The sequence below is a fragment of the Pleurodeles waltl genome, chromosome 5, assembly GCF_031143425.1.
Source record: "Pleurodeles waltl isolate 20211129_DDA chromosome 5, aPleWal1.hap1.20221129, whole genome shotgun sequence".
In the NCBI taxonomy this organism is placed as follows: Eukaryota; Metazoa; Chordata; class Amphibia; order Caudata; family Salamandridae; genus Pleurodeles; species Pleurodeles waltl.
This window is the reverse complement of record NC_090444.1, coordinates 1,095,528,143-1,095,542,973: the sequence shown is the minus strand read 5'-3', so window position 1 is coordinate 1,095,542,973 and position 14,831 is coordinate 1,095,528,143. Positions and strand designations below refer to the sequence as shown.

The window sequence follows — 14,831 nt, the reverse complement described above, 5'->3', positions numbered from 1 at the left end:
CGAATGGGGCAACTCCATCGATTTCAGCAGAAAGCAGCTGAAGAACCCACTTCCAAGGGCCCAGGACTGGAGTGACACCACTTGGCAGGGTAGGACTCACAGTTGGCAGAGTCAAGGAGCTGCAGCAGAGTTGGAGTGAAGTTTTTGATGACCCTGAGACTTCAGAAAAGGAAGCATGCCAGCAGGCCCTTGGAGTCACTTGGTTTTGGGGATGAAGAGATGCAGGTCCAGATCCTTCTCACTCCCAGGAAAGGAGGACAGCAGGAAGAAGGGCAGACACAGCAAAGCTGGAGTCCAGCAAAGTCCAGCAGACTTCCAGTAGAGTGGCAGTTCTTTCAGCAGCACAGACGTCTTTCTTCCTGGCAGAGTATCCTCAAGTCCAAAAGTGTACTGATTTGGTAGGATCAAAAGTCCAGTTGTTATACCCAGTAGTGCTTTGAAGAGGGGGTGACTGCAAAGAGGGGGGACGTGAAGTGCACATAGGTCCTCCTGTTCCTGCCCTAGATCCAGACACATTACAGGGGGCTATGCAGCTCTGTGTGGGGACAGGCACAGCCCTATCCAGAAGCAAGTGTCAGCTCCTATCTCCCATCTAGCTCAGGAAGGACAGTCAGCCTGGTTATGGGCCATCAGGATGTAAATGGCACACCTTCGCTCCCTGTATGTGCGACTGTCTACAAGGAATGCACAAAGCCCAGCTGTCACTCAACCCTGATATATACGTATATGGGAGGCAGGCAGCAGGCACACAGGGTTTAAGAGCAGAAAAAAATGCCAACTTCCTAAAAGTTGTATTCACAAATCCAACATTACCATTAAAGAGGATTGTTAGAAATGGGGTCTCCGGTTGCCAGTCAGTCTGCACTCTGTCCAAGCAAGGACGCTCACTCTAGTCAGGGTAGGGAGATACACATCTAGGATAACCCCTGCTCACCCCCTTGGTAACTTGGCACTAGCAGTCTGGCTTATTTTAGAGGCAATGTGTAAAGTATTTGTACCAACACACAAAGTTACACAGGGAAAAAACCACAAAAGGACTCCACACCAGTTTATAGACGAATAACCAATATATATCTAAATCAAACAAGACCAAAACTACAAAAATCCAACATACACAAGCAAAGATATGAATGTTTAAAGTAAAAAGAGTTTTAATCCATAGAAATCAATGGATGAGTTGGTTTAGCACAAAGTACCTGGTACGTGTCAAAAATAAAGCCGCAGGGGCGAGCGTGCGTCAGAAAAGCAAGCGATGTGTTGATTCCTTACACGCAAGTGAGGCCATGCGTCTATTCTTTCTCCGTGGGCAAGCAATGTGTCGACTCTTACCTTGCAGGGAAGAGCTGTTTCGACTTCCGGACAAGCCGCCTTAGGTCTGCATGGTGATGCTGCGGATTTTGACACCCAGGGATGATGCGTGGAAAATCCGGATACACGGCAGCGATGAATTCATGCTGAGCTGGCAATGCATAGATTTTACAGGCGATGCTTCGATTTTTTCAGACACAATGCAGGCGATGCATCGCTTTTTCCGACGCTCGGCTCCAGGGCGTATATTTTCACCTTGGGTTCACCAGATTCTCCTTTCAAGGGCCCAGGCACGAGATGTGTTACAACTTGGCATGGTAGAGGTCTCAGCAAGAGAACCCAGGTGCTGGCAGCTGAAGTCCCTGATGGCACTGAGACTTCAGAACAGGGAGCAAACTCAGTCCAAGCTCTTGGAGAAACTTCAAAAGCAGGATACACAGCAAAGTCCAGTCTTTGTCCTCTTTGAGGCAGAAGCAGCAACTGCAGGTCAACCCAGCAAAGCACACGCAGCAAAGGGGCAGTACTCCTCCGCCAGCTCTTCTCCCTGGCAGAAATTCCTCTTGATCCAGAAGTATTCTAAAAGTCTGGGGTTTTAGGTCCACTACTTATACTCATTTCTGCCTTTAAAGTAGGCAAACTTCAAAAGAAAGTCTCTGTTGTTCACAAGATCCTGCCTTGCCCAGGCCTGCCCCAGACACACTTCAGGGAACTGGAGACTGCATTGTATGAGGACAGGCACAGCCCTTTCAGGTGGGTCAGCTCCTCTCTCCCCACTCTGGCCCAGGAGACTCATCAGGATATGCAGGACTCTCCTCAGCTCCCTTTGTGTCACTCTCTAGAGGGAATTCACAAACAGCCCAACTGTCAGTCTGACCCAGACATGGATTCCACAGGCAGGCAGAGGCACAGAATGGTTAAGCAGGAAAATGCCCACTTCCTAAAATTGGCGTTTTCAAACAGACAATCCAAAAACCAACTCTATCAAAAGATGTGCTTTTAAATTGTGACTTAAGAGACCCCAGACTCGAAACCTCTCTCTGTTACGAATGAGAAACTGCACTTAAAAGATATTTAAAGGCAGTCCCCATGTTAACCTATTATAGAATTACACTTTGCAATAGTGAAAGCCGAATTTGGTAGGATTTCACTATCAGGACATGTAAAACACACCAGTACATGTCCTATCTTTTAAATACACTGCACCCTGCCCATGGGGCTACCTAAGGCCTACCTTAGGGGTCACTTATATGTAGTAAAAGGGAAGGTTTGGGCCTGGCAAGTGGGTACACTGGGCAGGTTGAACTGGCAGTGCAGAACTGCACACACAGACACTGCAGTGGCAGGTCTGAGACATGCTTACAGGGCTACTCATGAGAGTGGCACAATCGGTGCTGCATGCCTACGATTAGCATTTGATTTACAGGCCCTAGACACCTCTAGTGCACTCTACTAGGGACTTACTAGTAAATCACCATTTACACAGGGAGCACTTGCACTTTAGCACTGGCCAGCATTGGTAAAGTGCCCAGAGTACCAAAAACCAACAAAAACAAGGTACAGCACACAGTCAAACACACAGGAAGCAGAGGCTAAAAGACAGGGGTAACCACGCCAAGGATGCCAGGTCTAAGAAGTATTTAATATTATAAGGCCATAGGTACCAAACATGGCAGAAACAGCTATTCCCAACAGCCTCCTTCCACTAACAAACATAAATGCTACTAAAAGATGAGATTCCTTGTATGTAAAAACAATTTGATATTTAGCAAGATTTTATTACTCCGAAACCATGGCAAAGCCGTTCTATACAAACCTGCTGATGGGGTTTTGCGAGAAGATGGTTATCTCCAACAGATGTCTAGACTAATCGAGAGAATGTGTATTTTTGTAAACACCATTTATATGAATTGAGCAATACATACGTAAAATAAATGCTCTCTATGCACATGTAAATTGATGAACAGTTCCTTTATTCCAGTAAGTATAAAGTAACCAGCCTGGGCAAGCTTCACTCAGCAACTCTCACTCAAAACCTACCAGTTCTAGAACAGAACTGGTTCCACCTTTAAACTTATTAATACAACACAAATGTGGAACAGAAGAGATCATATGTATCACAAGGAGTCAAAAGAACAAAAAACAACTGCAGTTAGCAAGTCCTCCAATAATTAGGCTTGAATGACTATTTGAAACACTCAACTCGCTTCTAAATTATCATTTAATAATATTGCACTTTACTGTATCTTCTAATTAAGATGGCATTTATTTACATTGCTTCACCTAAGGCACCAAAATGAAACAAACAAAGTTATTAGTCAAATAGGATTTTTAATATCACAGTGGTTATACTGTGCCAGAATCGTTCCCCTGATCTGGAGTGTAACTGATTACAATCATGGACACATGATTATTTGCATTTAAGAAGGTTGTCCAACAATGGGACAAAATAGCCCTAAGTCACATAGACAGCTCAATCGGAAAAAGATGAGCATCTGTCCGATCTTTTCAGTATATAAAATCATGCAGTCATGCTTCATAGGTTGGAGAAAACCCACAGACCCAAATCATCTATCTTCCTTTCTCTGAGTAACGGGTCAACAGCAACAGATTTCCAATTGTTAAGGATGTTTCCAATGTACCCAGCACTACAAGAACAGGAGTTCATGAAAGTTCCATCGCTTCTAATTGGAGAGCAAACCCACAACAAATGTGAAAATGTGAAACTTCACCTCTTGTGGAAAGTTTGAAAACCACTTATCCTCAGAAACCTACACAGAATAAAACGGACATATTATAGAATGAGTAGCCTACGAATATATTTATTTCTAATGTATTGACATGTCACCAAAGCCTTGGGTTATTAAACCAAATGAGCCAGTACATGGCAGAGAGGCCTTGTCCGAAAAAAGTGAGGTTGTCCTAGGGAGATACAGTTAAGGATCGAAGATTTCCCTGAAGAGTTTTTTTTTTTACTTCAGTGCTCTTTATAGAAAGTCTCAGTTGTCTTAGAGGATCCAATGCACTGCACAGTCCAGTGCCATGAATGCCAGTGCTCACTGTCCCCACCCTCACCAATTTGGGTGTTGATCAACCTTATACTGCTAGGTCTGAGGCGGTAGTGAGGCATCACATACCAGTTCAATCTGGCCACATCTGCTGGATCTTCCTCAGAACCCATGCAGTATAAGTATACCACCTTCCCATCCTGAGTGGGAAAACCAACATGTGGTTTCCTACCAATCTCTCTCAATCTAGAAGAGATTCACATTAAGAATGAACATTCCCTGCCAGAGACCATAGTACATTTTTTGGGTTACCCTCACATTTTCACCAGCTCAAACATTTGGTACCAAATAAGCATAATTGGTGGCAAATGAAAACAAAGTAAACGGTATAAAAATAGACATCATGCTATTCTACATACCCCCCCCCCCCTTGCTACTGAGTGATTGCTAATGTGAATTAGCACTGAAAATTCTGTCATTGAGAAGAGTGCAAGACATTATTGCATTCCTGTTTGGAATGGGCAAGCAGCCCTGTGCCCGAAAGGCCACGCTCCGTCTGTGACAACTTACAGTTCATGGGAGAGAGTAAGAAGATTGCATAATAACGTAACACTGTGCATTCCCTATCAATCGTTATTATTATAAAATGGTACAGAAGTTCTAAGGCAGGAAAATTAAAATCTCATATTCCAGAATTAGAGACCAAACTGGGTGCTGATCAATTATGTGTGTGTTCCTCAAAAAAAGGACACAAACATCTCATCCACACTATATGTCACGCTTCATCATTGTTTTGCTCCTTAAACTGAAACTGTTCTCACCTTTAGCTCTTTATGAAAGATTTGTTTAGGGGTCAAGGTGCAAGGGTGAAATTGTGTCCCTGGGTAGACAGTTAATTCCTTAATAGAAAACTATAGGCACTAGTTGAAAAAGGCAACAATAAAGGCCAATCACTCCCCTGTAACACGTCATAATTTTAGTCTACATTTTTCAGTTATTCCTTCGTACCTCCCAGGGTCGGGAGCTTTTTTCAGGATGTAAATAACTCCTACATCATCCTTAATCTCTTATGCTGATCCTTACTCCGTTAGATTATTGTATGTGGGTGTAGGAAAATGGCTGACAGTTTCTCACAGGAATCTCTACAGATTAACAATTATAGAAATAGAGTATTACTAAAAGATATAAAACAACTGGTTAGCAATTCTTTAGTCTAGGCTTTTTGAAAATATTAATTATTGTGCCCTGAATCTTTATCAGATTATTCTGGTATAAGGACATTATGGTTGACTTGTTCATTCTGGAACTACGCTTCGAGTCTATCCTTTTGAGTGTTGCAATTATCTCTCATAAAACGTGTGATCACTGAGTATTTTCCTAAAAAGAGAGTTTAGGACATGAAGTAGCTTTGTTATTTACTCCTCAACTACTATCCATCCTAGAAAAACGTGGTTATCTCAGTGGAACCAGAGGCCACTTTGACACACAAGAATGCTGTCTGGTAGTTATACAAGAATTCAGTGCCATACTTCTATGCATTGTTTTTGTTCTCATTTTTTATTCATATTGTCGATGTTTGTATTTTTACAAAACCATTGTGATGAATATATATCATGAAGACGCCATGTGATAATTTGCTCAAAAATGTACACATGGAATTCCTCACTTTTAATAGACAAAAACGTTACCTTTAAAAAAATACAATAAGTGCACTTAATTTAGTTAGTAGCAGTGAAAAGTGCTAAGTTTTAATGTGTTTAGCAAGGTAATATCGGTACTTGTTTAAAAACCTTTCACTTTTAGTTCAAACTTAAGTTTTTCCTTGGAGTCCGAAATGGACACATGAATTATAATAAAATGGAACTAGATTTCTTTATATTACTTGTGTGGGCTCGGTGCGTGTGATATCACTTGCTGGAAAATAGAGTACTTTGGCACTTTCACCTAAGGCAAATAGATCTTTAGGGTTGTTCCCTAATGAAACATGATGAAAAGGCGGCTCTTTCACCAAAAAGAGTTAATTTTTTTTCTTGCACATATAGTCTCAAACATGTGAGCTTCAGCCATACCTATGTGAGGTCTGCGATGTGTTCTGCTTCACTACATAGTTTGAGACTATTAGACCTTCAATGCCCACATTATTGTAGCCTTGTTACTCCACCCTGAGATCAATCTTCTAAGAAAATTGCTACTGAATCCCTAAGGGGTCTATCTCCCAAGACGAGTAGACATGTTATTGCCATAGACGTTTACATTTATATCACATCATCTCTTTAATCGCTTTTATTAGTCAGCAAATGATAAGATGGAAACAAGCAAACAATCAAAAATGAAAAGCATGAAATCTAAAATGAAAAACGTGAAAAAACTACGCAAACTGTTCTATTAAGGAAATAATTCCAATGGAATTGCTGCTAATTGACTTACCTCTTTTCCCCTAAACGTCTCCACAAGAGACTGGGTACCCAAAATAATGCAGAAAAACAATCAGGCAATTCATCCTAACATATTCCTTCCCTACTGCATTGTGATACTGCTGCCCGACACTTCTGCACCGCATGTTAGAAGGAACAAAACTATTCTGGCAGTGTAAGTGGCTACAAGATGGATACCTACAAAATACATTTAGATATATGGATCGAGCACAGTTCGAAATACCCAGATTATAACATTTAAGTGACCATAAAAGGACTTTAATGGAATGAATAGATACAACCTAACCAGGGGGTGCGAGCTGGGTGACTGGGATCATTAAGAAGCAAAAGTATGTCACAAAAAAATGTCGAACTTAGCCCCTAACAATGTACATAAGAATAGCAAAGGGGTCATATGTAGCTATAATGTGGAAGGGTTTCTGGATGTGAGTGACAACTAAAGCGAAAAAAATACAGGCAGCAAAATGATACAGATTTAGAACTATTACACAGTAAATATGGGGCACAGTATGACAGTTACTGTTCATGGTAAAAAGGAGTCAAAGACAGCAAGGGAGTAAGGTAAGGCGTCAGTGGCGTTTTCCCGCTCAGTCACCCTTGCAAAGCTCAACGCTGGGCAAATGATATGTCAAAAATTTGCTAATTCGTCTTCTGCCCAGAAAGCGGTGTGGACAAGCCTTTAAAATTGCTCTTTCCAAGATGATACTGTGTCCATATAATTCTATCCGCGGTTCCCAATTCAAGATGAAGTAGAGTCCTTTCCTGTGATATCAGTTTCTGTTTAATTCGCATATAAGGAGGAATTTACAAGTAATGTGTGCATTGCAATACATTAGTCCTTTCATTTTTAATTGCTTTCTTTACACCTTGCTACTATTTCCGTTCCTGATTTTTCATTCTTGCAGTTGGACTTTGCCTGAAACTACTTCTGGTAGCCTTTGTTTGGCTCGTTCCTTTACCATGTCGTCAAGGGGGGTTTGTGCTTTATCATAAATTTTTGTGTTAATCTTCATTTTAAATGAAGAGCTACAAGATTGCCAAGGACGTTGGTGTTTTTTCCTCCTAACTGGGACCCATCTTGAGGAGACACCTGATACTTTCCACCTGTATTATTAACTTCCGAGTGGCACCATGGCTTCTGGGAGTAGCCTCATTTTCCTTGGATAATCAAGAAGGAAACTCAACAGCCCTTCTCAGCGTCTAGTCTTCAACATTCTTATATATGGTCAGGAACCTTTACCAAAGGGCAGGGTGAGGAGCAAGGGAACCATAATCAACCTCCCTACCAAAAAGCCTTCTTCGTGATGCAGTCAGATAGCCACACATACAGCTTCTTCCTGCTTAAGAGGACAAGGTCAGCCTACCCAGCACTGCTGAATGTATGTGGTTGACCAAGGGTAAATGCTGCACTGAGGATGTAGAGACAAGTATGGCTACTGCCTGCCGCCACCAGCCTTTTGGATGCCAGTGCATGGCTCTATATTGCCTTCACAGCAGTGTGACTGCAATGGTTATGAAGAGGGAAGGCATTAGACCACCACTGATTTTGTAGCTCGTATATAGTGTGTGACATCACACTAACTGTCCAGGGAGGAGTCGCAATCTCTGAGGTAACTACAATGTCCAATGATTAAAACATTTCTTTCTTCTTAAAGACTGGCTAAGCAGACAGGACAAACGTCCTCAAAAGATATGGACCAGGGCTCTACGAGCTTTCTGAAAACACAGTGATGCTTGGCCTGTCACCAACACTTGACATGGTTGATCATGGAGGGCTGCTGAGAACCTATAGCACCACTAAGGAAGGGCCAGTCCTAGGTTGTTTTTCAACATTCTAAGGTAATCACTGTCAATTGGTAAACCTGGAATCACACCTCTGAAAGGGCTAAACTATCTTGTGGGGATGGCACGACTCTATAATAGCATCACCCTTGTCCACCTTCTCTCTTGAATGCTGAGTTTGATCATGAAAGTATCTGGAGATACAATTCATGAATATTCTGAAGATGTGCATCTTTATCTGAAAACTACTTTTTCGAAGGATGGTCTTCTGATCTCCACCAGTCTTTTATCCACAAAAGCATACATCTCCTAATGATCACCAAACATCACAACACATTTGATCCCAATCTCTTAAATTTGCTCTAGGTTGATGATCTATCACCTTCAACTTCCTCATCTACTAATTCACTGGATTTCACACTAGATTCTAAACTTTACCTCATTCCCCACATCATACATATTACCCAATCTGCCAATATCCATCTTCGCTCACAATGAAGAATTACAAACCCCTAATTAACTAAAATATGCCACTACACCTTAATTGACTTGTGTCTAGACTTCAGAAATGTCTTCCTGGCATAAGTAAACCAGCACCATATCACAGCTCACTGAAAGCTGCTCTAGGACCAGCAGAAAGTTTAATCTCTACTGGCAAGTTTGTGCATATTCTTCCTATATTAAGACAATTACACTGGCTCCCCATTGAAGCAAGGTCCGGATCTAGCATCTGCTGATTTGCCTTCAAAGCATTAAACCTAAACAAACCTCTAGGTATCTCTCGAGAACCTAATCTTCAAAGGGTAAATCCCCCTCGCCTGATTCAAAAGTGCTTCAAAAGTGAATCAGCCTTACCCAGGCACAGAAACTAACCTCTGGAACTCTCTCTGTGTCAACTTATAAGCTGCTCCCTACTTTCTCTTCTCCAGAATGCCTTGAAAACCCACCTTTGTCACCTCTATTTGGATGCCAGCTAACTCCTTGTCTTCTTGCTTGTCTGCATAATTCTTCCCTCTATTTTACATCTTATGCTTCTCTCACTCAATAGGAAACTATTAAAATAAATCTGTGAGAAAAAGAAGGTAAATGCTATCTAGTTGTATCTACACTGCTGGATAGTGTCCGTAGAGACTGGTCCTTCTAAGCCTATGTCCAGCAGAAGTTACAGAATGGTCTGTTCTTCCATCCAGCATACATGACCAAAGAAGACTGGCCCAGGACACTGGGTTACCAACAGCTGCTGCAAAGACACTCATGAAGCATATTCAACCCCTTTTTCACCCTTATTTTGCAGAATTTGCAGACTAGAAAACAAAACAGGAAGTGCGGGCTCTTGCTGTGGTGAACCGTCATCCAACCTTTTGAATGTAGATATTGTATATTAATCCAATCTGGTAAAGCACACTATTGCCATTAATATAACCTCGTATATTGTTTCAGTATACTTTTTTCATACTTTTAGATATTGTTAAGGGCTCCTGGATAGTATAAGAATAAACTTTGCTTTCCAAAAACAGTAACAGACACTAGAAGCAAATCCAAAAAGCAAAAACAACCAAAACCCTGAACCATGCCTTTTCCAGTCAAGCACTAAGAAAGTGACAGTCTAAAAAAGAAAGTCAAAGTGAACTCAAACATGCTATTATTCCAGAATGGCCCATAATGTAAACCCCTCAGTATCTACTTAAATTACTAAGACCTTTGTTCTTCGTCATACTTTTGAATCTGAAACATTTGCTAATATGTGGTATTTGCATATTACATGTGAATTGCTTTACTTCCTACATCAATCATCAATAGACCAATAATAAAGCAGTTTGGTGCCATATGAACTAGGTCGGTTAAAGTCTAATTTTTATTATCTGTGATTTTGGCTACAGTATTGTTCATGGCTATGGTTCTGGGCACCACATGTATAACTTCAAAGCATTCTTTTAGCCTAGAGACTATTTTAAATTCTTGCACGGTGCTATCGCATTTTGCAGCCTGACAAAACGCTGCCTCACCCCGGTCCATATCTCTGCATCACCCTGTGTGGTGCAGGATCACCGTCCTCAAATCGTCTTTGCTGTGCTATCACATCTTCAGCATTGGCTCTGCACCTTCGCACCAACATCAAACGCACAAGTAGGCCTCACCCTTTTTGATATTTTCACAGTGCACTCCGTCAGATGGATTTGGGCTTTATTTATAGTGACAAACATTTGTTAAGCACATATTTTACCGCGTACCATACAAGGCCAATGCAAGCAAGTACGTTTTCCCAATCTCCCTATCCCTGAATGCATGGCACCTGGGAAATCCTGTTTATTCTTAGTTCGAGACAGAAGACCGATCATCCACATATCAATTGGTGCAGCTGGAGGAGAAATTACCTCCAATAATGTAGTTTGTCGAGCGAAGGCAAGTCGAAGATAACGGTCTCTTTAGAGGTGTTTGCACATGCCACTGTTTCATTTGTTAAAGGTTGTGGAGTTAAGTAAGACAGATGTTTAGTTAAAGTGAGAAGGCAAGGGTTGTTTGTTCTTTGTCCGGTAAAGCGAGAGTGGGATTGGCTGCCTTGAGAGTGATCAGGTTGCCACTAGCTGCATTTTCCTGGCGTTTCATCTTGAATTCAAGATACTAACTGAATGCAGTGGCTCAGTTCCTGAAAACCTGTCCACTTGTAACATTTCAAAGGCACAGAAAAAAGCATATGGGCCACCCCTACCTCCCCCCCCCCAGCAGTAGTGGTAATACTGGCACTCTGTATTTGAAAAGACATAACAAATTAACATTTTGTGCTAATGAACCAAACTATGTGTACACAATTTTAAACCAGGATTTTAGTTTTGCTCATTGTCAGGATAGTAGTGCCAACTCTATAAAAGTCATGACAGAGGTCAAGATTTTAAAACCAGCAGAGAACGTAAACAATCCAAAATTGAACTCAGAACATGTATCCCCTTTCTATTGTAGGGAGGACTGGAAATGGTTCAATATAACAGCTTTAAATGTGATCCTCTGTACCACCTGTGTTCATCACCTGACAGGTTGTGACAAAAGAAAGTCTACAACTAATTACTGATGTAATAGTTATTCTGCGAAGGTTGTGAAAATATGAATTTTACCTGGGCCATGATAGGCCTGTGGATGACCATATGAAGCAGATGCATCCCAGTTGTTCGAAGTGGTGCTTTTCTGCCCCTGAGTACTTTCTGTTCCACTTGGGTTCCAGCTTGACCAAGGATCTCCAGAACTGCTGACCTAGAATGATAGACAGAGGTGTGAATATAACTTAACAAATCAGCAAAGATCAAACAAGGTTATAAAAAATGGCGTTTAACATTTAGACAGACGTTTTAAAATAGTGGCATTCTAATGTTCAGTGTCACAAAATAATCTAATATTGTTTTATTTTACGGAACTGCATAAGAGGTTGGTTTCAAACAGATCGACACTACAAGTCACATACACTTCTGCTTGAATAGTATTCACAAATACAGTAGGTGGTGCTCCCAGGAACCACAAGTGCATTTGGAGGAGAAATGACCTCTCCAATATTACTGTACTAAAAGAGTTGGGAAGACAATGATAATACTGCTCTCCCCCAGGCCACCACTTTGTTGCTTCATTATACTGACCTGACTATTTGTTGCTCAGCTTCTATGCATGCTTGGTGTTTTATTTTATACCTTCTACTTGTCAAAGACAAATCTCTGCATAAGAACTGGTTACAGTTACCTCATCTAATCATCCCCAAATACCATTATCACTCCTGTTCTATAAAGGTATGTTTCATGGAAAACTAAATGAACAGAAATACTAAACATTTTAACATTACGATTTATACCCTGAGCATCTCTTCTTTCTCCAACTCAAATGTTAGCTTCATATTCTCCTATTACAATAAGGCTGTGTCTTATAATATAAATGACTATAGTCTTTAGAAAACGAAATGTACTGCTGCTGGGCCAATAATGACGTAAATGAAGAGAGTAAGTATCCCTCTAGTTTCACTCCTGAAACTCTTAGAAGGAAGAGGAAAAATACAAGAAAAGTTTTTTTTAAACCAAATCCGATTTTGCTACAACTCAACTTGACTCTTCAAAAAACATTCAACATAACTGAACATGTAAATAAATAACTAACCCAACTACTAAACTTCACATTAAATACTCAGCTGGAAACTGAAACAATTGTAAGTTATAAGAATCTAGCCATGTTTGGAAGAAAAAAACAAAAATCAACAATATCCATGTATGACATTTGAATCCTTCTAACAACTTTACTGGCCTAATTGCAGAGAACTTCGTCAAAGAAATTAGTCATCACCTTGTCCTCCACCTGAACTAATTTGATTAACTCCTCTTTCATCCAGGGAGAAGTCACAGACTGCCAACAAGCGGTTAGAGTTCCCTTCTGTTAAAAAAACCTACCAACTTTAATACGGCTCTACAAAATAATTTCTGCTCAGTCACAGCGCCAATGTCTGGCAAACAATATTAGGCTTTGTAAATAAACAAACACAAACATTAAGGAATGAACTGCCTAGACGATGTCTAATCAGGATTTAAATGTGGAGAGACAATCTTGTAAATGTAGTGGATGATGCCTTACTCACTGCAGAATCTGGTGGCTTCGGTCAACTTATTCTCCTTGACTGTATCAACAACATTTGATAGAGTGATCCAAATGATGCCAATGGGTACTCCAAAATGCCATATGGATAAAGATGGAATAGTACTGAACTGGGTCTCCTCATATTTAACCGATTGATTACCACAAATAACAAGCATTGGCAAAGCCACTAGGTCGAAAATTGCCAAGGAGGTGCAATGTGTATTTTTCATTATTTTTATTGTAAGCCCATGCCACAAAAAAAATAAAAAAAATAAAAAAAAATAAGGTAGAATGCCACCACCTAAACGGGCCAGCCAACTGTTTACAATAAAAAAGCAAACGTTTGAAAAAATAACAATTAAATGTTGTTTTAATTTAAAAATAGCACATTTGTGTTCTAAAAGGCAGTTATACTTTTTGGTTTTAATATACATCATTGGAAAATAAGATTCAAAATGCTGAAAAGGAAAGGTACTTCTGGATTTGCATTACTGCAACCTGCAGCCACAGTTAAAATACAAGGATGAATGGGAAAATTGAAAGGCTTAAAAAATGGAAAGAAAGAGGTTTTCACCCACCACTGACAATGGATGTGCACAAGTGGTTATGCAAAATCACATCACTGACAATGCAACCGACCCAAAATGTCCTATTGCTAAAATGAACTGATCCACTGCCCATACTGTATGCCAAGATGGGCGAAAGCAATATGTGAATAACAACTGAACAACCCAGAGGCCTGATCAAAAGCCTCTGTAGGTACGTAGCTATCTATGTATATATTTATTAATGAATCCTTTTGAGTTTGCCATGATCCACACTAAACATTTAAACCTGTCTCTAGAACATTCCAAATAATAGGAAACTCCCTCTCAAGTCAAAGACCTCTAGCATAAGGAGCATTACAGGGCGTCTTGCTTGCACTCACCCCTTGGGATCTTCTAAAAATCTAGAATTTCTTACCACACACCTATTCTGACATCAGTCATCTTTACCAAACGCTTTTCTGCTCCTTAAGACATTGTTTTTCTATTTAAGTATTCTCACACATCTCATGAAAGGTAATCCTGCAAAACACTTGGCAAATTCTGGGACTTCCTGTACTTCTCTGATTGCAAGTCATTGATCAATTTATGTGCTCAGATCTTGATGGTATTCTTATGGTGTCAATTAGGAGCAGCTTATGGCCCCCCTGGAACAGGACCGCCACCCACGGTGGATCTCTGTGATGGAAGTGTATCCACACTTAAACAAGGTGGGGCCACTACCACAACTGAGCTCCAGTAGATTTGAAGTTGACAGGCTTCTGGGTCAAGGATGTCTGACTGAAGAGCCAGTTGAGGCTCTGCCATCGGAAACTTGGTAATGCGCCCACTTCCAAATGGGGTGTGGGAAAACCACAAGTTCAAAGGAGATAGAGCCCTGTCACCTTTTGAAAGAGCTCCTGCTCAGCAGCACTGTAAGTGACTCATGTAATCTTTCATCACACATTAATAACCTACCAAGAACTTAGTCACAACTGAGGTTACATCAAATTTCATATCTTTGAACTGGATTTCAAAATTATGATAGTCACTTGTAGTGACAAAGCAAGACTATAGAAAATCTCTTCTGAAGACGATTTAGAAAATTCATTTGTACCTCTAACAGTAGGGCTGAAAGTGTTTAGTGAGAAGAAATGTGACCATATGATTCCATT

The 14,831-nt window shown here is 40.6% G+C and overlaps 1 protein-coding gene across 2 annotated transcripts in view; it reads right to left on the bottom strand.

The window, feature by feature from the left end:
• Window positions 1–14,831, bottom strand: part of SNX9 (sorting nexin 9) — an 844,750-nt gene that overhangs the window by 472,689 nt on the left and 357,230 nt on the right. For both annotated transcript variants that reach the window (XM_069235304.1, XM_069235305.1), the window contains one exon: window positions 11,641–11,776. In XM_069235304.1, the coding sequence (XP_069091405.1) occupies window positions 11,641–11,776 (136 nt within the window). The remainder of the gene's footprint in view (window positions 1–11,640; window positions 11,777–14,831) is intronic.